A 23,031-nucleotide genomic window follows, 5' to 3' on the forward strand; every position below is an offset into this window, starting at 1 on the left:
GATGACATACCGGTTCCGACGGCTCCGACGGATTTTGACAAATCTGTGAAGGCTTAGTAGTATTTTCAAAGTCATGAAACAGACTTGCAAGAAAATATTTTTGTAATACTCTGGAAGTACCTCTTAAAGGTACTGTTTACCTTTGGGAGCAGTGATTTTAAAAATGTTCAAGATATCACCTTTGACGCATATGTGGAGGTAAGTTGTATCACAAAACATCCTACCGCATAAAATTTTTGCAATAGAGCCTAAAATATAAGGAGATATCACTATTTTTCTCATTAAACCATAACTCTAGACGGTTTAGTCTGGAAGCATTTTTATTATAACTATTGTTCACATTTTGTATATTTAACAATACTTAACATTGACTATACCGGTGCCACAAATGTACACACTAGTAGTTATGTACATGTTTGGTGTACTGTGTGCATGGTTGTTTAAAATGTGTATGTATACAGGTTGACCAGATAAGTGGAGAACTTTCTATTTGGTACAGCTACAGTACCTACATGTGACAGGAAATACAATATAAGCTCACCCAATCTAGAATGATCTACGAAGTGCTTACATATTTGGCTGGGTGATGAAAAACATACACTGTCCTTGTAGCCCAATGTGATTGGTAGTTATCTTAGGTAGGATGTTATGCACATAGTTAGGCAGTGAGTCAGCTAAGATTTCCGGAACGGTCTTGAACTTGCAAGTATGTGCAAGTAGGTAGAAATGTGTAGCCCCAGGTTGGAGCAAATTACAGAACATTCAAGAAAGGGGTGAATGGACCTATATAAGCCACAGAAATTCTGAGGTAGGCAGAGTGCCCAACACCTCTGCTCTGAGAGTTATGTCACTTCTGGCTCTGAAGCGACTTGTTATAGTCAGTCCTGTGTTACCTGCTGACCTGCTATATTTGTGGAGACAAGGCCTGGGAGACATTTTGCCTGCAGAGAATTAATTTGCCTACACTGGAGATAGACTCCATTTTTATGTCAATGGACATTGCTACGTCAAAGCTGTGACGGGCTGGATTCCTAACGGGATATCATTGGCTGAATCATCATTCACGCATCGACTGGACGCGATCGTCACAACGTTTGGATTCTGCACGTATCGCTGTGGACTTATAACCCTGTTTTTTTACCCTTGATCTATACCCTGGATTATTGTAACCTGTGTCTCTGGATTTATGTCGGAGGAATCATTCTTCGGTGCATCAAGGATCGTTCATCTGTGCATCGAACATCGTCTTTGGACATTTCCAGGGGATCACATGGACCTTGTGATTTAAGATTTGGCTGTAATGCATGTAAGTTATCGCACTCTCACTGTGCTGAGATATGTATAATTGTTATATTGATCATTGTCTGTACCCACAATATCACTGTTAATAAACCGCCTGAACATCAGTTGATTGTGTCTTTTGTGCGATCATTCTCAATGTTCAAATTTTTACACTCGTTGTTTCCACCCCTAACTCAGATGTTAGAACTATTTTGAAGCACTAATGCTGGGTTTTTGTTACATCTGCAAATGGTAAATTATGCCTTTAATGGATGTGTAGATAAGTAAGATTTACAAACAACTTAACATTCGATAAATTGTTGATCTACCTTTAGGGCTCAGGTCGACGCCTCCGAATGGTCCTTGGCGAAGCACGATCTCGTACAAAATGATTCCAAATGAGTACACGTCTCCTTTTTGCGTCCCCTCAGGCTCCCAGGCGGATCGCCGTAAGATTTCAGGCGCTTTCCACAAGAGGTCTGCCGAAGGAAATGAGGGAATAACGATAGAATAAAAGTCACATGAGGCCAAACAAATTGGATTTTTTTTGGGGTTCATTCTAGCTCTACGACAGTGTGAACAATCGTAAACTTGGCCTTGCGGTTCTTGGGCAAAACATAACGGTATGCTTTCGTTGTGATAAGAATGAATCTGACTGAGATGGTGGTATCCTTGTGTCTTCAGAACAAACGAATCAGAGCTGCTGAAGTTTGGTTATGCCTCCACACATGATCGTCTTTGTTTACGCTGTCTTATACATTTGAAAGCACATTTTGCATCAAAACATGAGGTCGATTTGACTCTAAATGACCGTTAGCATATAAAAAGAGGATAAAAGAAACAGAATGTCTAACTCTTGAGGGCAACGGCTTTTGGTTCTGCTTTTGAACCTGTTTCGCTCCCTCTCCGGCAAAGTGGCATACAGCAAAAAAAGGCAGTTAGGGGTTAGTTCATTTGCACATGGGTACACATTACCTTTCTTTTTTCTTCAGTTGGTTAGGCACTTCACTCGTTTTCAAAGCGATATAATGCATAATCTTGCCGATGTAACAATTCATGGAATTCATCAATAATGTTCAAAGAAAGGATGGACTTGACCAGGTGACCAGAATGGTACGTCAATTAGCACGTGAGAAATCATATATTTCAATATCTTGCGTTGAATTATTAATGATCTCTTTCTACTGATATTACCAAATACCACTCTTCAAACTCTCACGTCTTCGTGCAAAGAGAAGGACTTCCACCATCTCAGTCTGTGAGATGCAATATGCTGACGACAACGCCACTCCAAGTCGGACTGTAGATGACCTACAAAGGACCGCTGAACTTATACAATGCGACTTACAATTTGGGCATTATTCGCAAGTATTTAACTCGTTCAGCCACAGAAAAAATAGTTCATGCTCTTGTATCATCCCGACTTGACTTTGGTAATACACTCCTATTTCAGCTACCACAATCTCAACTTTCACGGTTACAAAAATGGTAAAATTCAGCAGCCCGCATTGTTACCCTTACCAGGAGAAATACTCACATTACCCCTGTTTTGTCCTCACTGCATTGGTTACCTGTTGAATCTCGCATTGCATTTAAACTATTATTATTTGTTTTTCATTGCATACACGGATCTGCCTCAGAGTACAATGTTAATTTACTGACATTTTATAATCCTTCCAGATGTTTAAGGTCATCCGATTGTAGATTGCTTGTTGTTCCAAAAACGAAGAAATCATGGGGGATCGGTCATTTGCACATGCTGGACCTTACCTGTGGAATCAGTTGCCTCAAGCTATCCGTCACATTTCGAATGTTGACTCCTTTAAAGTTGCCCTCAAGACTCATTTGTTCATGACCATTTTCCAGTAGAATTGTATATTATGATGTATATTTTTTTCATTATCATTATTGTGTCATTCATTTTCATGTGCATGTTTGTGTAAGGATTTTTGTATTTCATAACTAACTCTTCTACTGCGCCTTGAGCACGTTAACTATGTGGAACTGGCGCATTATAAGTACCCTGTATTATCATTATTACAAACGCTTTTAGATGAAAGTGAACAACCTAAAGACCAAGACCCTGATCCAACCTGCACCAGCCCAGAACGACTGTCCACCCACAAGCATCAGCAGCAGCCCTTGAAGAAGGTGAACATTTCTCATATCTTAGGAACATCCTTTCAAAAACCGTCATATGTGAAAAGGACGTGGAGAACCGGATCAAGGTAGGGCACTCTGCCTTCGGTAGACATAGTAAACGTGCTTTTTTTTTTCTCAACGCGCTGACAATCCGGACAAAGGTCCTGGTCTTCCGTGCAATTGTCCTGTCTACTCTTCTCTACGCTTGTGAGATCAAGGGTCCGTTTCATGAAGTCATTACATAGAAGTCTTTACATAAATCTCAGAATGGCCAAAGTCGCTCATATGTAGCATTAACCCTAAAGGGGCCGGGCTTTTTTGGCTATCGAGATCTCGGCCATCGGTGGTGCGATCGCGATGAAATTTTGCATGCGTGAAACCCGCGTCATAATCTACAAGATTGAGTCATAAGATTTTTTTAAACAATCAATTTCTAATTTTTATTAATTGATTATGCAAATTCAGCTCAAGATCATATTTTATTCTAATTAAAAGCATTGAGAGTCTAATTTTTGATCTGTAAATCTGTTTTAGCATATTCAACAATTGTACACCAAACTTCCAAAACTCATTTCAATTCTTATGTATTTTATTGTTTTCAGAATTTCTTATGTATTTCTGTGTTTTTCAACTTTTGTTTTTTCTTTGTTCTGTCATTGGAAATTGTCACTGACCACTTTTCTACCATAATTAGCACAAAACTAATCAATGAAAGTGATTAATTGTAAAAATAATCAGGTTTTTATGACTTTCATGACAGAGCACTGTTTTCCATAGGAAATGTGCACAAAATCACAAAATTGTGCCAGTTTTGGGGTGACATTCCGTTACAAAAACGGGCGCGGCTTCGCAAAAGTATGCGCGGACGTCGCAAATTTGGTCTCAAAAGTTGCGCGAGACTTGAACAAACAAAGTCAAGAAGCCTCGCGACGAGGCCTTCTCGCGTTACAGAATTATAGCGCGAAACGTCGAGGGGGGGGGGGGCGGATTCCGCCCCCGGCCCTTTTAGGGTTAAGAGACGTTCAAAGAAAAGTAAAATCCATTTCAGGAAGCCTCTCAAAAGTAAGTCTTATGAACGAAAAGTCTCTCATAAGACATTCATGAAACGGACCCCTGGACGCTGTACCGCCGTGACATCAAGCGACTTGAACGCTTCCAGCAATCCAAACTACGACAAACCCTTAATATTCGATGGGAAGATCACATTACCAACAATGAGGCTCTTCTCCGCGTGTCACTACCACGCATGGGAGCCACTATTTTTCGCCATCGTCTCCACTGGGCAGGTCATATTCAGCGTATGGAGCCTTTCCGTCTCCGAAAGATCATGCTATACGGAGAACTTGCAACTAGAACAAGACCCAGAGGAGGACTGAAATTTCGTTTTAAAGATCAGCTCAAACGAATCCTGGCTAAAACTAAAACTAAAATCCAGCTATCCTCATGGGAAAAGATTTTTTTTTTTCAAATGATAGAATTTATTGATTTCTCGAAGCAACATAATTATACAGAGGATGGATGAAATACATAATTATTACTTCAACACCATATAAAGCAATTTCTTTGGTACAAACAATTTAAACACTTATCTGTGTTTTTTCATGTTTTCTTTTTCAAATATTCAAGTAACTCCTTACTAGTAAAGATACAATAAAGGGTCGTGCATGCAAGGGAAAATAGGACAAAATAACTCTTGGCATTCCGAAAGCCCGCCCAGGCCCACCCGACATAGCGACGACGAGTGCACAGTGAATAAGTTCCTCAGGACCATTGGAATATACAGCTGATGAACGGAAATTCGTCAATACTAATAGGCCCCATGGAAAGAAAATCTAAAAATTAGCTAACCACATGCACCCGTCGTCTGCACGCTCAGGTAGGCCTCCGGCGAACCTCCGGCAAGCCATTGGGTCGCCAAGGATATACCCTGCCCGAAAGCATGCATACATTTACATTACACAATAAAAGCGAACTGCATACAGTTGAATAAACCCGCTTGTTTACTTAATGCATACTACTTCAACAGAGGTTGCCACCGGCAACCCGAAGAACCCCTTTCGAGCAAGGATGAAGTCGCTCTTCGCAGTGCGACAGCTCGCCCAGGCCCACCTGACATAGGGTGCGTTTATCAACTCCTTTTCCCGGCAGAAACAGGTTTTCCAAACAGCTTTCAAGGAATTTTTACGAGTTGATAAACGCAAAGCTGTTTTGAAAGCCCTTTAGAAAAGCCTTTACGAAAGGGTGCGTATATCAACTCTCCTTTTCTCGGCAGAAACAGGTTATCCAAAACAGCTTTCAAGGAATTTTTGCGAGTTGATAAACGCAAAGCTGTTTTGAAAGCCCTTTCGGAAAGCCTTTTCAAAAGCCGCAAATTTGTGGCTTTCCAAACAGGTTTCGTAAACAGGTTTTCAGAAACCTGTTTGTAAAAGCCTTTTGAAGTTGATAAACGCAAAGCTGTTTTGAAACGGCTTTGTAGGTCGCCCTATTGCGGTTACGCAACCATGCGTTTCCGGTTTCTGAAAAGACGCGCGCCACGTAAAGTGGCTCAAGACTGAACTGTTTCAATTGTAATTATGTTGATCTCATACCGTGTGAATGTTGGTTGTTGATATATGTACAGCGCTTTGATCAGGTCCTGTAAAAGCGCTCAATAAGAAATAGTTATTATTATTATTATTAAAGTGCACACGAGTACGTGTACACACGTGTATACATACAGTTGTGCGTAATGCACGCATATGCTAGGGACAGGGAGGTGTACCTCTCACCAAGGAGGTTTGAGAAGTGGAGTAACAACAGTCTCATTCCCTTTGATCCCATGTCTCATGCCGCTACTCAGAAATATTTGAAGTATGTGCTAAACTGGAGCTGCCTCACAGATAGGAAGACAATTGATTCATGTGGCATTGCAGCATGACTCGTCACTCTCAGAGGAAGATATGTCTTTATGATGGTAATTGCTTTTCGCCGTCCCTTCTTAGAAAACAAGCGGCACATTAATAGTACAGGCACAAGGATGTGCGAATAAAAATTATTGTTCGCGATGAGTTGATAAACGCAACTGTTTTGAAAGCCGTTTCTAAAGGGCTTTGGAAAGGGCTTTGGAAAGCCGTTTAAACAGGAGAAAGTTGATAAACGCAGCCGACGAAAACAAGCGGCACATTAATAGTACAGGGCTGTAGGTGGGCTTTCGAAGGGGCTTTGGAAAGGGCTTTGGAAAGGGCTATCGAAAGGGCTATCGAAAGGGCTTTCGAAAGGGCTTTCGAAAGCCGTTTAAACAGGGGAAAGTTGATAAACGCAGCCATAGCAACAGCGCGTGCATGCAAATTGTATAAAATAAAGCAGTATCATACCAGTGTACAGGCTAATGAAAAAAAATCGTCAATGGGCCCCACGAGAAGAAGCATCCATAAATTAGCCGATCGCATGCACCCGCCGCCGCCACGCCCAGGTAGGCCTTTAGAAAGCCACCGGGTTGCCAAGAACATACCCTGCCTGAAAACATGCATAAATTAGCTTACATCATAAGAACGTAAGAACAAACTCACGGGTACACAGACCTTTTAAATATTTTTATGGATACCTCCCCAGCAAAGGTTGCTCCAGGCAACCCGTAAGCCAGTCAATGTCCACCTGACGTTGCAACAACTAATGCATGCAAGGTGGATTTCAAGTATGGAATTATTTTCCACAAACAAAATTAATATACGAATAATTTATGAGTTGTGAGTGCATAGGGCACGAATATCGCACGAGGCGCGAGATAAGCCACTGGTCTATTCAACAAGGCGCGTAGCGCCGCGTTGAATAGACCAGTGGCGAATCTCGCGCCGAGTGCGGTATTACGTGCCCCAATGCACGAACAAAATCATAAATTATTCGTTTTATACAACACCTTGTCCACAATCACAGTACTAAATTAGTGACCGCTAACTCAGGAAGGCCCAAAAATAAATGTAACAATTAGGCCGAGAATTGTAAACCACCCTGTGTACTGCTTTCAAACACTCGTCATGATTCGACCACACAGTCACAGGAATCACAAACTCCGCAGGGTCTAAACCCATTCTACGCTAACGTTAGATCGAGTTAGGCCTGACTGTTAAGCCTACCTGAGACGTCGGTAGATCTAGTAGTAGGTCTAGACTTTCTCTATTTCCGAAAATGATTTTGTATAAAAACACAGAAAAATAATCAAATTACGGTTTCTCAACTTGAAATGAAGTCTTGATTTTGGGATCACTGTGGTCCACGTAGCAGATCAGAGTCAAAACTAAAAACACAGCAGTAGGTAGGCCGCAATACATGCAACTAGCTAGGTAAAGTAGCTGCGCGTACACGTTGGACGTTGCAGTACTCCGCCGCCGCGACTGGTCTGTTTACCGGCAGCGCATCGCAGCGCAGCCGGCCAGCACGTACAATGTAGTTTGCTGGCGCTTTGCTGCTGTGAGCCACAGAACTCTGTGAGCGGCCGGCCATGCATTAGTAGCCCCCCACGAAGCCGTGCTATAGTACCTTCGAGCCGTGCTATAGGCCCATGCCAGGGGCCTATTGTATGGCTGTCACTGTCAATGAGTTTGGTAGGTATTTTCTATTGAATGTCATGTGACATGTTCTTGGCCAATCACAATTCGACATCATTCTGAGGTGTTGTATAAATGTTACCAGTTACCGGGGGAAAATACCTCCATATATTTGACTACGGACCAAATGAAAATGTTGCATCAGTCCCATCCTTGAATCATCAACGAAATTAGCATGAAATAGAATATATTAATGAAGCAACAACAGACAGTTCAAATAAGTTGAACATGTCTCCATTTATCTAAAAACACAGTGATTTTACCTTGTTTTAGATATATAGTTTCCTCAATTTCATAATAATGTTTCAAAGCTTTTTTGAATAACGCCAAAGATAATATACCGTTCTTACATCTTGCGGTGAATATGTAATATTTGGCATATAGAAAAACAGAATTCAATGTAGTGAAAGGACCATTTGAAATTCCAAATATGAAATCGTTAAATGTGAGAAAACTTCGTCTTTCAAAACTTGTCTTTGGAACTCTCTCAAAAAACGTTAAGGGCACTCCCAGAACAAATGTGAAATTGTCTCGGTTGTATCTAAACAAAAGCTGCATAAATCAGAATCTGAGAAACCAATTTGTTTTAGCAGTTTATTCACCCCGAGGATGTTGTGTAAAATTTTAAACGAAAATAACCTAATTTTGTCGACAATGAACTTTTAAAAGGAATGAGATAGATTTTTTTTTCCAGTCAGTGACTGGTTCTATCAAAATTGAATTCCATTTTTCTTGTGATTTTGGAATTTCACGAAGTTTATCAACGCACTTCCTATGAATAAATCTCCATACTTTAGGAGCTTTCTTGATATCAAGAATCAATTCTTCTTGATAATTTCTATCTTGAATTTGAGGTTTTCTGACAGCCTTTTCCCAGCTAAGAGGAATTGCAGATATGATGGAAAAAAATCCAAAAAGTTACATTGAATTTCATATTTGTTTTTAAATTGTGAAAATGAAAGGAAATTACCATGTTCATTCAACAAATGATGAATTCTTATAATACCTTTATCTATCCAATTATGCTTGATAACAACTTTTCCATTAATTCTGATGCAAGAATTGTTCCATATAACCTGATTATGAATTTAACGTTCAGGAGGGTTCTGAGAAAAAAAACTAAGTTACTCCAACAGACAAGAATTTCTCGCATGAATATATTTCTGATCTGATTAATCATATCCTTGCAATCGAGATTGCAAATCCAAAATAGGTCTCCGCCGAGATCTTTCATTGATAAATCAAAGAAGCATTTCCAGCTACCTTTACTATCAGGGTTAAAAAACGTTTAACCCATGCTGTTTTGAGACCCATAATCATTGACTGAATGTGTACCATTCGTAATCCTCCCTCACTATAATCTCCAATAATAATTTTACGTTTTATCTTATCTGGCTTCTTGCTCCATATAAATGAATATATAACAGTATAACTCCTTTATGCATATCTCATAAGATATGGACTAACGAACTTTGCTTTTGTTATTGGTGCTTATGACGTTTACATGTTGAACACTTTTGCATTGTTGCTATAGTTATTTAAAGGTACTTACTTCGATAAAAGGCGTGTTCCCCCATGTCTGGTGGCTGCTGACCCATAGTGTAATGATGCAGCCCAAAGTCGGTGACCTTCAGCACCCATCGGCTATCTACAACACAATTGCTGGACTTCAGGTTACCATGGGATCGGATTTCGCTCGAGTGCAGATATCGCATTGCCTGCGAGCGACAATTGTAATATCCATACGCAATGTTATGACGACTAATTCTGATAAGTGTTTTTACCATGATGGTAGTAATGATATTTCATTATTATAAATTATTATCATTCATGATACTCACATTATCATTGCTTTTCCTATCATTTGATAATTTGTAGGGGACTATTATACTGTCTTTCACACGACAGAATGATTACGTGTCCTTGTGCAGTCATTCCAAAATATGACCCTCATTATTACATTATCAAATTGAATTCATATTAATCGACTCTCTTACACAATATTGACCTCGGTATAGTCAACTTGGGATTTTGTTATCTATTCAATCGATTCCACAGTTTGTGAACTTTACATGGAAAAAAATAAACAATACCAACAACAAAAAAGTATCATCGCGAGCGACCATTTAAAAGACAGTGATATTAAGTCGGACAAACGTCTCGTGGTTTTTTTTTTTCATTAAAGACGATCAAGGAGGTTCAAGAGAATGGAGTCACAACTGTCGTATTTCCTTTGAAGTCACGTTCGATGCCGCCACTCGAAAGTATTTGAAGCATGTGGCAAACTGGATCTGCCGCGCAGATAGGAAGACAATTGACTAATGTCGCATTGCATAATCATCAGCCACTTTCTAAGGAAGATATGTCTTTGTGATGGTAATTACTTTTCGCCATCCCTACTTATAAAAGATAGGTGATATTAATGGTAAAGACTCGGGGATGCGCGAATAGAAATTGCGCAAAAAATGATGAAATGAAAATGAAAATTACTCGACTGGCCGTGCCCGGCCACTACTCTGATATATCTATTAATAAAGAATTATACTTGAAGATTATTCCATGTCAGTTTTATTTGTCGGAAATTTAGTGGAAAAGTAATAAAACCAGCTTTCCAGGAGGGTACAGCTTTGAACACTTTCACATGATACAGCTCTGATTTACACTTTCGCACATATTTCTGGAAGGGAGTGACCTTTGTTTAATGTGCTTTATCATTAAGTTAGATTTCGTTTCATTTAATAGGTAAACAAGCAAAATATAGCCAACATTACCTTAACGTTCAAAACGTTCAGCAAGACGGCGGCATCAAACCCCGTCATCAAAGGCACAGATGCACCTGTGGAATTCTTTTGTACATCAATAGAAAAGTGACAACTGTCTGAATGATTACAGCCAGTTGTAACTCCATCTCTTAAACCTCCTTGAGACGATATTGGTCGATTGTGTTCAGTAGGTATTAGTAGTAGACTGGACTCAAACAGAGCTTGAAACAAAGCTTACCTTCACTATATCTGAAACAAGGGAAGCAACGAACATCTCATCTAGCTTGATGTCATCATTTTCGAGAATATCCTGGATGGAACAATACAGAAAATAATCTCTTTTAAAGAGAGTTGACCAAGGTAAACCTTTTCAGTAAAGACGGTGAAAATTAACTGACCTTGGTTCAGTGAAGTGTTTCGTCTGATATGTCATTGCACTGAGCATTGTGAAATCTACATCGAGTTTGATATGGCATCTTCCCTCCACTACTGCTCATATTATGAATCATGTCAAACCATTTTACGTGTAAACATCACGCATTCGTAGGATAGATTTGCTTGTCTTAATCCTGAAAGTAACCAGAAATGCAGTTAAGAATTTTGGCAGTTCAGCTTTCCTAATCATAATTCTGCACAAGTGCTTCAAGCGACACAACAGGTGAATTTTCGTACATATCCAACCCTCTTTTTTCTCATTTTTTTTTAATTAACGTGTATACAAATATATATATATATATATATATATATATATATATACTTGTATATACGTTAATGAAAGTAACCGCAGCAAGTGATTGTAATAATTGTAATTGTAAGTACAATAGTGTAATTGTAAATCGTAACCCCTCAAATAAGCAGTGGAAAATCTGATGTCCCGTACATCTTTGTAAATTTTTTTTCGCTTTTTACTGTTTCTCCAGTTTTTTGAATGATTATTTTAAAGGGAAATCAAAGTCTATGCACTTGTTTACTCCTCATTTCATAAAGGACGGATTTAAAACTATAAAGGGATACTAGATTATCCTGAAACTTGACAATTTCATCAGGCCGCGTAACATCAAGTTTTCTAACTACAGAGCACAAGAAGCATTGTGAAACTAGAAGTAAGCTGAAAGGCCAGGAGACCGCGATCTCCATCAATGAAAATCTTACAAGGAAGAGAGCCCAGGGAGAGTAATGGCCAAGAACAAGTGGGAAGAAGGCAGCTATAACAAGTAAAACTGACTTATCAAATTGGAACGATTGAAGGAATGATTAATTCAATAACAGACAAATCCATAATATGACTAAAATTGGGTTTGAGCACACAGGCAGGAAGATTCTGTTTGTCATTTGCCTTTGAATTAGCTGACATTTTTAAACATTGATTTCTGTGTTCAGAGATGCAGTTCAATAAGCTCTAATAGCTCATATCTGTATTACCTGATTTTCAGGGATTGTAATTATCTATATATCCATCTTATTATTGCACTTTTCCACTAGGGAATTTAGATATTATATTATCTGTTTGTACAATTGTTCTGAAGTTCTTTAACTAACAATTGCATTGACATTTATTGTTTCTTTGTTATTATAGTGCTTTTTTCAACATACTTTGTATCAAAGTAATAGTAGCAGTAGTTGTGGTAGCTTACTGAAAGTGAAAGCAAAATCTCAATCTTAGAATACTTCAACATAGTCTTCAATGATCAAAATTCCAGGTTCAATTTGTAGTAAATCGGTTAAAAAGAATGATGATAATAATTTAATGAAGAATCTGTATTTTGCGATGATTTTACCTCATATTGATTATTATAGCATATCTTGGGGAAGCTGTGCAAAAATCCATAGGGATAAGATACAAAAACTCCAAAATAAATATGCCAGGGTGATTTTGAATAGAGATTATCATACATATCAAACTTCCTTGTTACGAGTGCTGAAATAGCAATCAGTTTAGCAACGTATAAAGTACCAATATTGTGTTCTTGTTTGTAAAATACAAAATAATCTAATCACTGTTATGTAAACGAACTGTAAATCACAGGACACGTTATTCTTTGAAATACCCCCTTCAATATCCCCGCCGAAGACAGAATATAAAAAGAAATTCTTTTTCATATGTCGGAACCAGTTTGTTTAATGCACTCCCTTTAAATCTTCAAACATGTACATCACTTTATGAATTTAAAAAACGATGTGAAGCCTTATATAACGATTCAACTGATTTGTAACAGTGCTATCTCTATCTCCCTCCCTCTCTCTCTCTCTATATATATATATATATAAATGTATATATTTATATATATGTATATATATGTATATATATATATATATATATATATATATATATATATATAAACGAGAGTAAAGAGGCGGTAGACGTTGCTCAATCCTCACATTGTGATTGCATATCTGCAAGTTATATTATGCAAGATTGATGCATATAATATACACTCTCACCTGTGTAATTATTCCCTGCCGTCTCTGTCTCTTTCTCTGTAGTTATCAGTTCCGCTATTGTTTTGATCATCATTATTATTTTCTATTTGTGTATATGATATCCATGTTTTGTATCTTGTCCCCAGTCTTGACAAAGGGCAGGAAGCCCGAAAGCTTGAGTAAACTCACTTGTGAGGATTAAGCAACGTCTACCGCCTCTTTACTCTCGTTTACATACACACTCCAAAAAGATGGGGTTCATCATTAGCTGAAGACACACGACTCACACACTATATATATATATATATATATATATATATATATATATATATATGTATATATATATATTTATGTTTTTATGTATACTTGTTTATCATTAATGCACTCACGATGTTTGTAGTGAAAAATGTTACCTATAATTGTACTTGGTATTTTCATGTAGAATTATATTTGTTATTCTTGCAGGGCACCTCAGGAAAGCAGTTTTACAAAACTGATCAGGCCTACCGTGCAGTGTAAAAGAAATAAAACAAAATGAATGAATCGATAGGTCAACAGTCCATGTAGTGGAAAATCTGATGTCCTGGATATGCTTTATTCATCCCCTTTTTGCTCTTTCTTCATTTCATTTTAATGGTTACTTATGGAAAATCAAGGGTTATGCACTTACTTACTCCTTATTAAAAGGAGGGATATAAAATTATAAAGGGATATCAGATTATCTTGAAACTTGAAAATCGCATCAGGTGAACTGTAAGCGTATCAATGCTAAAGTGAAGTTACTTGCATGTTTCTACAGGATTGTCATGGATGGAGAGTATCGAAAAGAAATCAGAAAAAAAAAACCCATTGGAATCCTCACTTGTACCATTTCCATCATTCCGATCTTCACATACAGATTAGAGAGGGATTACGTCCAAAATTAATGCCCAACAATCATGACAATGAAACAGAATCATGTTGACCAAACCATACGCAAGCCTCGTATTTTGACATGGCATAAACTGAACGGGGTCATTCCACGACACCAACGAGTCATACAACCCTTGAGTTCGACACTACGCAAATAAGGCTCACGAGTTTGACATTAGGTAAAAAAAAAAAAAATGGGTTAGACATTACAAGACGGGGCTTTGTGTCGGTCTTGTGGGCCATGTTTCCTTCAGTGTCGAAAGTATGGGCTGTATGACTCGCGGGCCGCTGTATGAATCGTAGGTGTCGAACTCGAGACTTGCACCCAACTCAACAGATACATTGTATATCTGAGCTCATCGTGTCTCTGCGGTGATGGTATATTCTTAGCACAGGCAAGTAGTTATCCGAACAGCTCTCATTCCTTTGGTTTTGTACTGTTTATTGTCAGGTGTTCCGGAGTTACTGGTAATTAGAGTATGGGGAAACTTGAAATACTGTTTCTGCATGAAATGCAAAATGGAATAAGTTAGAATTGAATTAAAAACTTCGAAAAGGCAGAGACTTTCTAAATGAAATTCCGTTATCGATTGCATTAAGGCAACTCTGTAACAGACTGTAGAAGTTAGCATAATCATAAGTTATCATACATAATAACAAACCAGGAAAATACTAACCTGCAAACTTCCTCTACTGCAGTATTCAGTGAGGATACTGATATTCGGCGCTTCTGCACAAGCGCCAATGAATTGGCACAGGTTCGGATGACAAATGGTATGATATAAGTATTATTGTCCGTTCATTCATTGATGAATAAATTTGATTTTCATTAGTGACATATAAACAACGAAAAATATATTACTCAAATACAATCCTACAAACTTACATACGATATACATACTATTATACACATATACATAATTATATTCTTTCATATAATTACAAATATTATCATTACAATTATGAAATTTCAAAAACGTACTATTCAAACCTTTATTTACAATACAATTACTTAAATTACCATGTAAATAATACCACATAAATAACCACAATTAGATATAAATATTATCATATACACATTTCATAAATACATATTTGTGTGTTTTCTATCTCTGCAATCCGACATCCTGATTTCCCGACATGAAAAAAAAAAATACAATTCCAGAAAACATAGATAATGCTCTTACTAAAAGAATCAACTTCTACTATAACTTAACCTCAAAGTCTAATACACATCCTTGCATTCTTTAAATAGTTATTATTCAATCAACAAAAATATTTACTAAAAATGAAATATCAAATATACATCAACAAATTGCAAATATTTTCATCATTAAAGAAAATACATTGTATCTCCATTCTCATAAAAACGCTGTCAACATAAAATTATAAAGAACAAAACATATCTTCCTTAAGTACAATCATAAAAACTTACATATTAACACAAATGATTATACGAACTTACATTTCATTCATACATAACGCTGCAACTATCATTATCAAAACCTAAATTCCTACCTCACTAAAATAAAACAATAGTAAATAGACATAGACGTGTATGTGTGCCCGTTGATGACTTCCCGCCAGTACTTTCAGCACGTTAGACATCTGAGATCAAGATGATATGACAGCTTGAATTAAACTACGGTATCTTATGAGGATAGGATTTTGGAATTATAGTAATTGCTATGAAGATATTCTATGCCCAAATATTCTTATGATTATTCTCATCAAAATATGGAAGGATGAGTAACTCTAGTAATTTACCACCTTACTGAGCTGTTACTGCGGTACTCTCGAGATTTGCGAAATTGTGAGAAGGAAGGCATATTCTGGTTGATTTTGCTGAAAGCATAACATCTTTGCGACTTCAGCTTCAATTACCGTCTCTTTTTTCTGTTATCACGAGGGTTTTAGCCTGACATGCATATGGTGCTAATGTCGATGATAACATCTTGTATAACGACAGCGTCAGTGATTGTCCCTGTATTGTACTAATAACAGAAGCTGGTCCAATAGCAGTGATGAAATGGACAGGAGAATCAATTTACCATTAAGTGTACTTACGACTTTCAGTTCCTTTCGAAGAGCACGGCTCATCTCAATGTGCTTCTTGTAGACCGGTTTGATTGCCACCACTGTGTTTTTGTATCTCCCGACGCGAGTAAACACCTGACCACGCCCAGATAAAGGGTCAGCATTCATTGATCCACGGGAGTCATGTGTGGCAAGGCTGAGCTGTGAACGCGTAAAGCGATCATAACAGAAATGCGCAATAGATTAAAGTGATCGTACATTTTTGGTTGAGACCTAATTTCAGGTTTCTAACATTTTTTGGTGAGATAGTGAGAAACCTTTTATGAATTATGAAAGAGCATGTAATTCTATTATTAATTCAACGTTTATTTGATGAAAATTGGTTTTGAAATGGCTGAGATATCCAAAAAAGAGCGATTCTGATAAAGTGTGGGACCCACATTTTATTACGATCGCTTTGTTTTACTTTGTTTTTGGATGTTTCATTTATTCCAAACCCGATTTCCATCAAATAAACTTTGAATTCCTGTTAGAATGGTATGCTCTGTACTATATCATAAGTGCTTTCTTGGTATCTCGCAAAAAGTTAAAAGCCCAATTCTCATCTCCACCAATACTGTACTATCCCTTTAATGCCCATGAGACAGAGAGAGAGAGAAGGATTTTACGTATTCAACAGGAATTTTTCAAAATGTAGGCAGAGTAAATACAAGCTTGTATGCGAGAGAAAGTGGAACTAATTCTACACAATCATGAAAAATTGCAAAACAAAATGCGAACAAATATCATTATAAACAACTTTAACAGATAGGGATTGTTATAGTAAAGCAGGGGAGAAAAAGCATTTGAATTTAAATGTTCAATCAGCAGTGTGATGTCGTATCTTTGTATTGCATGCTATCGGTTCCAATAGCAGACTATTCCTATCGAGTCCAGCTCTGTCCCAAAGGTAAAAGGAAAAAATTGAGGATCACATTTGTGGAGAAAGGAATGTTTTGTTGTTTGAATTAGTACCTTATAGGTAGTCTAAACATAATTAGTACTGTCCAGTCGTGTTCTTTAACAGCTTTACACTTGTCTTGAACTGTACAAATTGATGTTGAATTGACCTTTGTCTTGTTCTCTTTCGATTAAACGTGTACACTGACGAATCGTATATAAGCTGTATATAGTTAATTGTATAATTCTCTCCCTACTGTGAAGCTCCACATAAGCCGTTACCCTGCTCCCGTGGACCACGCTTTTAAACTGCACGTCGTTATAATCAATCTTCCACAGCAGACTGGCAAGTTCCTGTTCGTAGCGCCAATTTCTGCGTATAAGTACAAAATCGCGTCAAAGTTTTAGATCAAACTTCTATCATTATTTTTTTTCTTCAATTATGCAAATAGATGCTCACATAAAATCACCGTCTACGAAACCAACAAATATTTCAAACATGTGAGATTCTTGAAAAATTACAATACTGTTAAAACTGTTAATACATTGTAATATGGTAGTTTTAAATTGTCATTCATCAGTCTTTAAAAAAAAAAAACACCACACGAACAAACAAGACAACTAGGTTCAAAAAGCAGCAGCTCTGCACAGGTTACATTAAAGAAAAAGAGTTTATCTTTCATGGAATACCATGATAGTAATGATAATGAAAATTAGAAAAAAAATGACAGTAATGATTACCACTCTGATTAATACTATTATGAACTTGATGTTGCTAACATTGTCGATATCAAAATATAATCATCGTTATCAGCATTCCTGCAGACATATTCTAAAGGCTGTCGTGTGTTAGATGTGGACTTACACAAACTCGACTACTTTACACGCCGGTATAAGAAGCATTCGCCCAATGTTTGGAGATAAAAATACAAGAAATGTAAATGAATTATGGCTTTACAAAATGAATGCACGCAAAGCTATTTCAGGCCAAACGCATTTGCTCATGAAAAGTTCGTGATTTCATTATAAAGTACTAGTAATATGGTCCCGTGAAGTGAGATATGTCTGCATCAAAAGTATTGTGCTGAAGGGTTATCTATATAACGACAATGATCGTAATAATGATACGAAATACAGCTCATCTCAGTCCGATTATCACTGTGGAAAAATTATGAGGTATGAGATCAAATACCTGTAGACGATAGTAGCAATTATGATCACCAGGAGAATAATCCCAGAGATGACACCTGCAACGATATGAAGCGTGTATTTCGTCTTGCATTTAGTACCATCGAAACCACACGGTGGCTCAGCTTTCGGCGGCTCACCGTTGGGCCAGTGTATCTTCATCCCCTTGTGGGCTGCATACACCTGGGAACGGAAGGGAAAGTAGATCACAGAGCCACAATGTAAACTTTCAATTAAAAAAAGCTGCACTGGACGATTTCACAATGAATTGTTTTGAAGCCATGAAATTACCATGATTATATAATTTGTGTTTTGCTATATTCCATCAGTGATTTAAGATGGAGACTTTTTATTGTATTATAGATTATAACGAAGTCGTGTTACATTATTCCTACTCAAGGACTCCAGTCCCAGTGTGCAGTGGAGGTAAATACCCATGATTTAAAAGGAAGTAGACACTTACAAATATGTAAAATGTCAACATTGCTAGATAGTACTTCCCGTCATTAAATTTGCTGATTTGTGTATTCATGTATGCGTCATCATTCAATACATGTAGAAAGTAGGCACTTCTCGGAGTTGTGCATTACTTCATGAATCTCTCCCTCTTCTCTCTCTCTCTCTCTCTCTCTCTCTCTCTGTACGTGTGTGTGTGTGTGTGTGTGTGTGCGCGCGCAGTTTTTTTTTATTTGGGATTTCACCGTCTTCTTTCTGTCCTTTTCTTTATTCTTCATCATTTTTGATCTATCGTCTCGCATGACATTTTGGTTCTTTCCAATCTTCCCCTCATTTTCGTCAACCGTAAACGCAAAAACGACTTCTCGCAGTATCACGCGTGCTTTTAGCACGTAAATACAAGGAAATTTGCGAGTGAAGACGTGTTCCAGTTAAGAAACTGCGGCGTAGTGTTAAATCAATAGGTCCACTTGATGATTCATTGCGGCGTCATTCAGGTCAGTACTGGTGAATATCATCCAAGCATGCTCCCTCCTTATGACTCCATTATCATCTTCATTCTTGTCTGTTTACGAATCGTCATCTTATTGTAAGACTGTGGCGTGCAAATACAACTGTATTTTGCTGGCTATCTTCGGTATCAATTTTTTTCCGTTGAATTTTGTCTCACAAAGCAAAAGGCATGTAACCCAAGCGGTAACCTGACAGCCACATAAGCTAATGAAAATCATGCCAATGTGGAAAAATGATGATATTTCCAGTTTACAGCTCATGCTTATCGAAGATTCAGACATACGCTGTGGGTACCTGAAGGAACGATGGTTAGAACCTTCCGCACTGTTAACTCTCCATTTGATAGCGTGCCATGAACTAGGGCTTAATTCAATATCTGTATAAATTCGACGTGCGTCCAACCATCGTTATCACTTTACATTTTGTCGTTCCGAAGACTTCTAAGGGCTTTTTACACTTGTAAATTTTTGCTTAGTCCCGTACCAACGGTGGGGCTAAGCCCCCCCCCCTAGCCCCACCGTTGGTACGGGACTATCCTTAGCCCACTTTCTGCTTACACTCGTTTTTGCCAAAGTGGGCTAGCCCCACCGATAGTCCGGTACTAGCTGGCCCTGCAAAATAGCAGGGTTAGCATCGCAATTGCGGTGCCAAGCAAGTGAGTGTAAACAGAACGAAAAAATAATCCGGGGCTAAGCGACGGAGAGGAAGTCCGACCCCCACTGACCAATCAGAAACGAGGTAATCAAGTGCTGCCGGTGCGTGCGTGTACGTGTACAGTGCACAGCATAATCATGAATATTCATGTGGTTTGGAAAGTCCGGGGCTAAGAAATACGAGTGTAAAAAGGTCAGTTTTCTCCTTAGCCCCGGACAAGAGATAGTACGGGACTAATTGGCCAGTGTAAAAAGCTGAAAAAAAATGGTACGGGACTAACGATAGTCCTGGGTCAGAGAAAGTCCGGGGTTAAGAAACACAAGTGTAAAAAGGGCAAAAGTTATCTGGCCAAGTCATCAACATCCACACTCCCATTAAACAAGCAAGTTTACTTATTGAGAAACGCCCTGTTTCTCTGTGGTCAAAGATTACACTGCACGATTCGACTTATTCGTAATCTGGTCATTTGCCAGGTAGCACTTTGTCAAGAATAAAATTATTGATTGATTGATTTACTTTATTTCTGCATGGGAAGAAATAATGTGTAAACTACTCAGAACATTTCAATGATACCAAGACATTTATTTAAAAAAAAGTAGAAATGCGGCTGGATGAACATAATCATTTAAAGAGGCAAGAAACGATCGAAAACGACGCATACAAAATATGGGTTCACGGGGTCAAAATACTAGTGCAAGGTAATGGATAGTTTCTCGCGTTAGGTGTGTGAAATTGTTGCGTTATTTTTCCTTTTTTTCCGATTTTATTACTTTCCTTATTCGTTCCCTTACTCAAAGTAGCAATATCAGAAAAAAAAATGCGGATTTAATGTCATCCCTAACCCTTAATCCTAACCCAAGAACCCAAGTAAGCTGACTACTGACTTTCAGTTTGACCCCAAAGGTCGCAGAGAAAAATGACGCCGAGAGTGAAACTTAGCGCTGGCTTCAGCTAAAATTTAATAAATTCGGGTTTTTCTTTAGGCAGGGATGACATACACAGTCGATGGATTGCGGTTTTGAATAAATATAGGAATTAGGAATTGAAAAGGGAAAAGAAAAAGAAAAAGAAAAAGAAAACAGCGTTGTAGACCTTGTTTTGGGTAATGTATAATGATTGTAAGGGCCTTGCCAACAAGGCGCTTACAAGTTTACAGACTGCTTCACACTAGAGCATATCGAGCCAATGAAGGCCCAACGTATTCGAAAATTCGGAATAGTCCAATCTGGAACTTTGCCAAAACGAGTGCACAACGTAAGCATGGCCTTAGTGTAACACATGGCTAAGAATGTAACATATACTATTTATTGTAACCTCCTTCAACGTTCACACGAAAGGGCATACTGTGAAATATTGTATTCATAAAACGAGGCCCATGGCATGGTGCCGTGCCAGGAAGGTTTGTTTGTCGTATTAGGAACTTTGTTGCATTGGTAAAGTTAATAGGTTGTATGCAAAAAAAAAGTAGCAATTGCGACAAGCAAACGCTTTTGCTAGCAAGCACAAGCAATTGCTTGCTACCCGCAAGCTATTACTTAGCAACCAAGCATTTGCTTGAAAACATATGCATAGAACGGACATTTTGCTTGTTCTTGCAAGCAATTGCTTACGTTTTTCCAAGCTCTGTTGAACGACCTTGAGATTTTGCTTAACTGGGACCTTCGCTTTTAAGCATCATTTTCATATTCATAAAATGTAGGCCAAAGTTGTGTAGGAGTAGCATAAGTCTACAAGAAATTTCTCCCAAGATATATAGGAAACTTTTCGTATCAACACGGGGAATGAAGGTAAAGTGGTTAGCACGCAAAATATGATAAGAAACGGGTCTGTGGAGAGCAAAGACCCCGTTTACAGTGCGGGGCCGGGCTCGGCCGCGGCTCGGCCGCGGCCGAGCCCGGCCATAATTGCGCGGCCGAGCCCCGCAATTTTGTCCGTTTACACTGCTGGGCTCGGCCGCGCTTTTGATTCAAACCTTTCAATATTTTGTCGTAGTGGCGCTCTGCTTGTAAACAAACGCAATTTGGTATTGTCTGGTTTTCAGACCCTTGCCAACTGAATACCGTGGCGACAAAGTCGCCGTTCGGGCAAAGGCCTTTGCCGAAGGAAAAAAATCCTTTGCAACACAAAACCACCTTAAACTATACTAGTTTTCGACGTTGAGGGGATTAATATCCTGAATAGCGAAATAGTACAGGCAGAGGGTTTGGAAGCCAGACTAAAATTGGCCGCGCATTTGGCCCAGTTTGCGTTTACACTGAGAAAAGGCCAGGCTCGGCCGCGGCCGAGCCGCGGCCGAGACCACCTCTAGAGCGTGGCCAAATGCGAGGCCAATCTTGGCCTCGCATTTGGCCTTTTGCGCGTTTACACAGAAATGAAGGTGGGCTGGGCCGCGGCCGAGCTGCGGCCGAGCCTCGCACTGTAAACGGGGTCAAAGAGACCTCTCTCCACGTGCGACCTGGCAGACCTAAGCTGCGGATTTTTAAAACGTAGGATAGCGACAGGCAGACTAATGAATTATTCAAAAGCCGGGCTGTAAGCATCAAGTGCGCAAGCGCGTGGCACAACGCTAAATTGTTTCTGCGTGTGGGTCTTGGCCTTGTTTCGACCTACATGTACTAATCATTTGGCCCATGGGGACATGTTTAATTCAATCGGCTTGGGCCGTTCATTTACCAAACTTAGATTACGCAAAGCGTTGTTCTGTTCGTATGCTATTAACAAAGTATTAACAAACAAGTTTTTTTTTTTTCATTTCACTTTCAATTTACACCATGCTGCCCAATAAACTTTGTTTTCATTTAAGTTTTGATTCATACCATATTGCCCAATAAACATTCTTTTGTTACATTACAGCTCCTTTCATGTGGCACTTTCCATGTTACGCACAGGATATGCGAAGGAGCCTTGTCCCTACTTTCCAACAAATCCCACCCCCCCAAAAAAAAAAACAACAAACAAACCAACAACAACAACAACACAACAACAACAGGGGCCCCTGCCAAAATAAAACTTTACTTAGAATAAAACTTTAATTAGAAATTTGGTATTAGAATTGATGGGCCAGTTTTAATGATAACTCCCACCATCAAAATTAATTTTTATCATGTATACTATTACGAAACAGGTTTAGCCTGCTAGACAGT

General features: G+C 38.5%; 1 protein-coding gene across 1 annotated transcript in view; it reads right to left on the reverse strand.

The window, feature by feature from the left end:
- The window catches only part of LOC139742777 (speract receptor-like), a 482,274-nt gene that overhangs the window by 94,106 nt on the left and 365,137 nt on the right, over nt 1–23,031 (reverse strand). The window contains exons 10-16 of the mRNA XM_071653295.1: nt 18,270–18,448; nt 17,360–17,450; nt 16,159–16,339; nt 14,779–14,873; nt 11,007–11,078; nt 9,559–9,724; nt 1,611–1,760 (exon numbers count right to left, since the gene is read on the reverse strand). Coding sequence (XP_071509396.1) covers nt 1,611–1,760; nt 9,559–9,724; nt 11,007–11,078; nt 14,779–14,873; nt 16,159–16,339; nt 17,360–17,450; nt 18,270–18,448 — 934 coding nt within the window. The remainder of the gene's footprint in view (nt 1–1,610; nt 1,761–9,558; nt 9,725–11,006; nt 11,079–14,778; nt 14,874–16,158; nt 16,340–17,359; nt 17,451–18,269; nt 18,449–23,031) is intronic.

The sequence above is a fragment of the Diadema antillarum genome, unplaced genomic scaffold, assembly GCF_040938485.1.
Source record: "Diadema antillarum isolate AM-2024a unplaced genomic scaffold, OU_Dant_1.0 seq00001020_RagTag, whole genome shotgun sequence".
Taxonomy (NCBI): Eukaryota; Metazoa; Echinodermata; class Echinoidea; order Diadematoida; family Diadematidae; genus Diadema; species Diadema antillarum.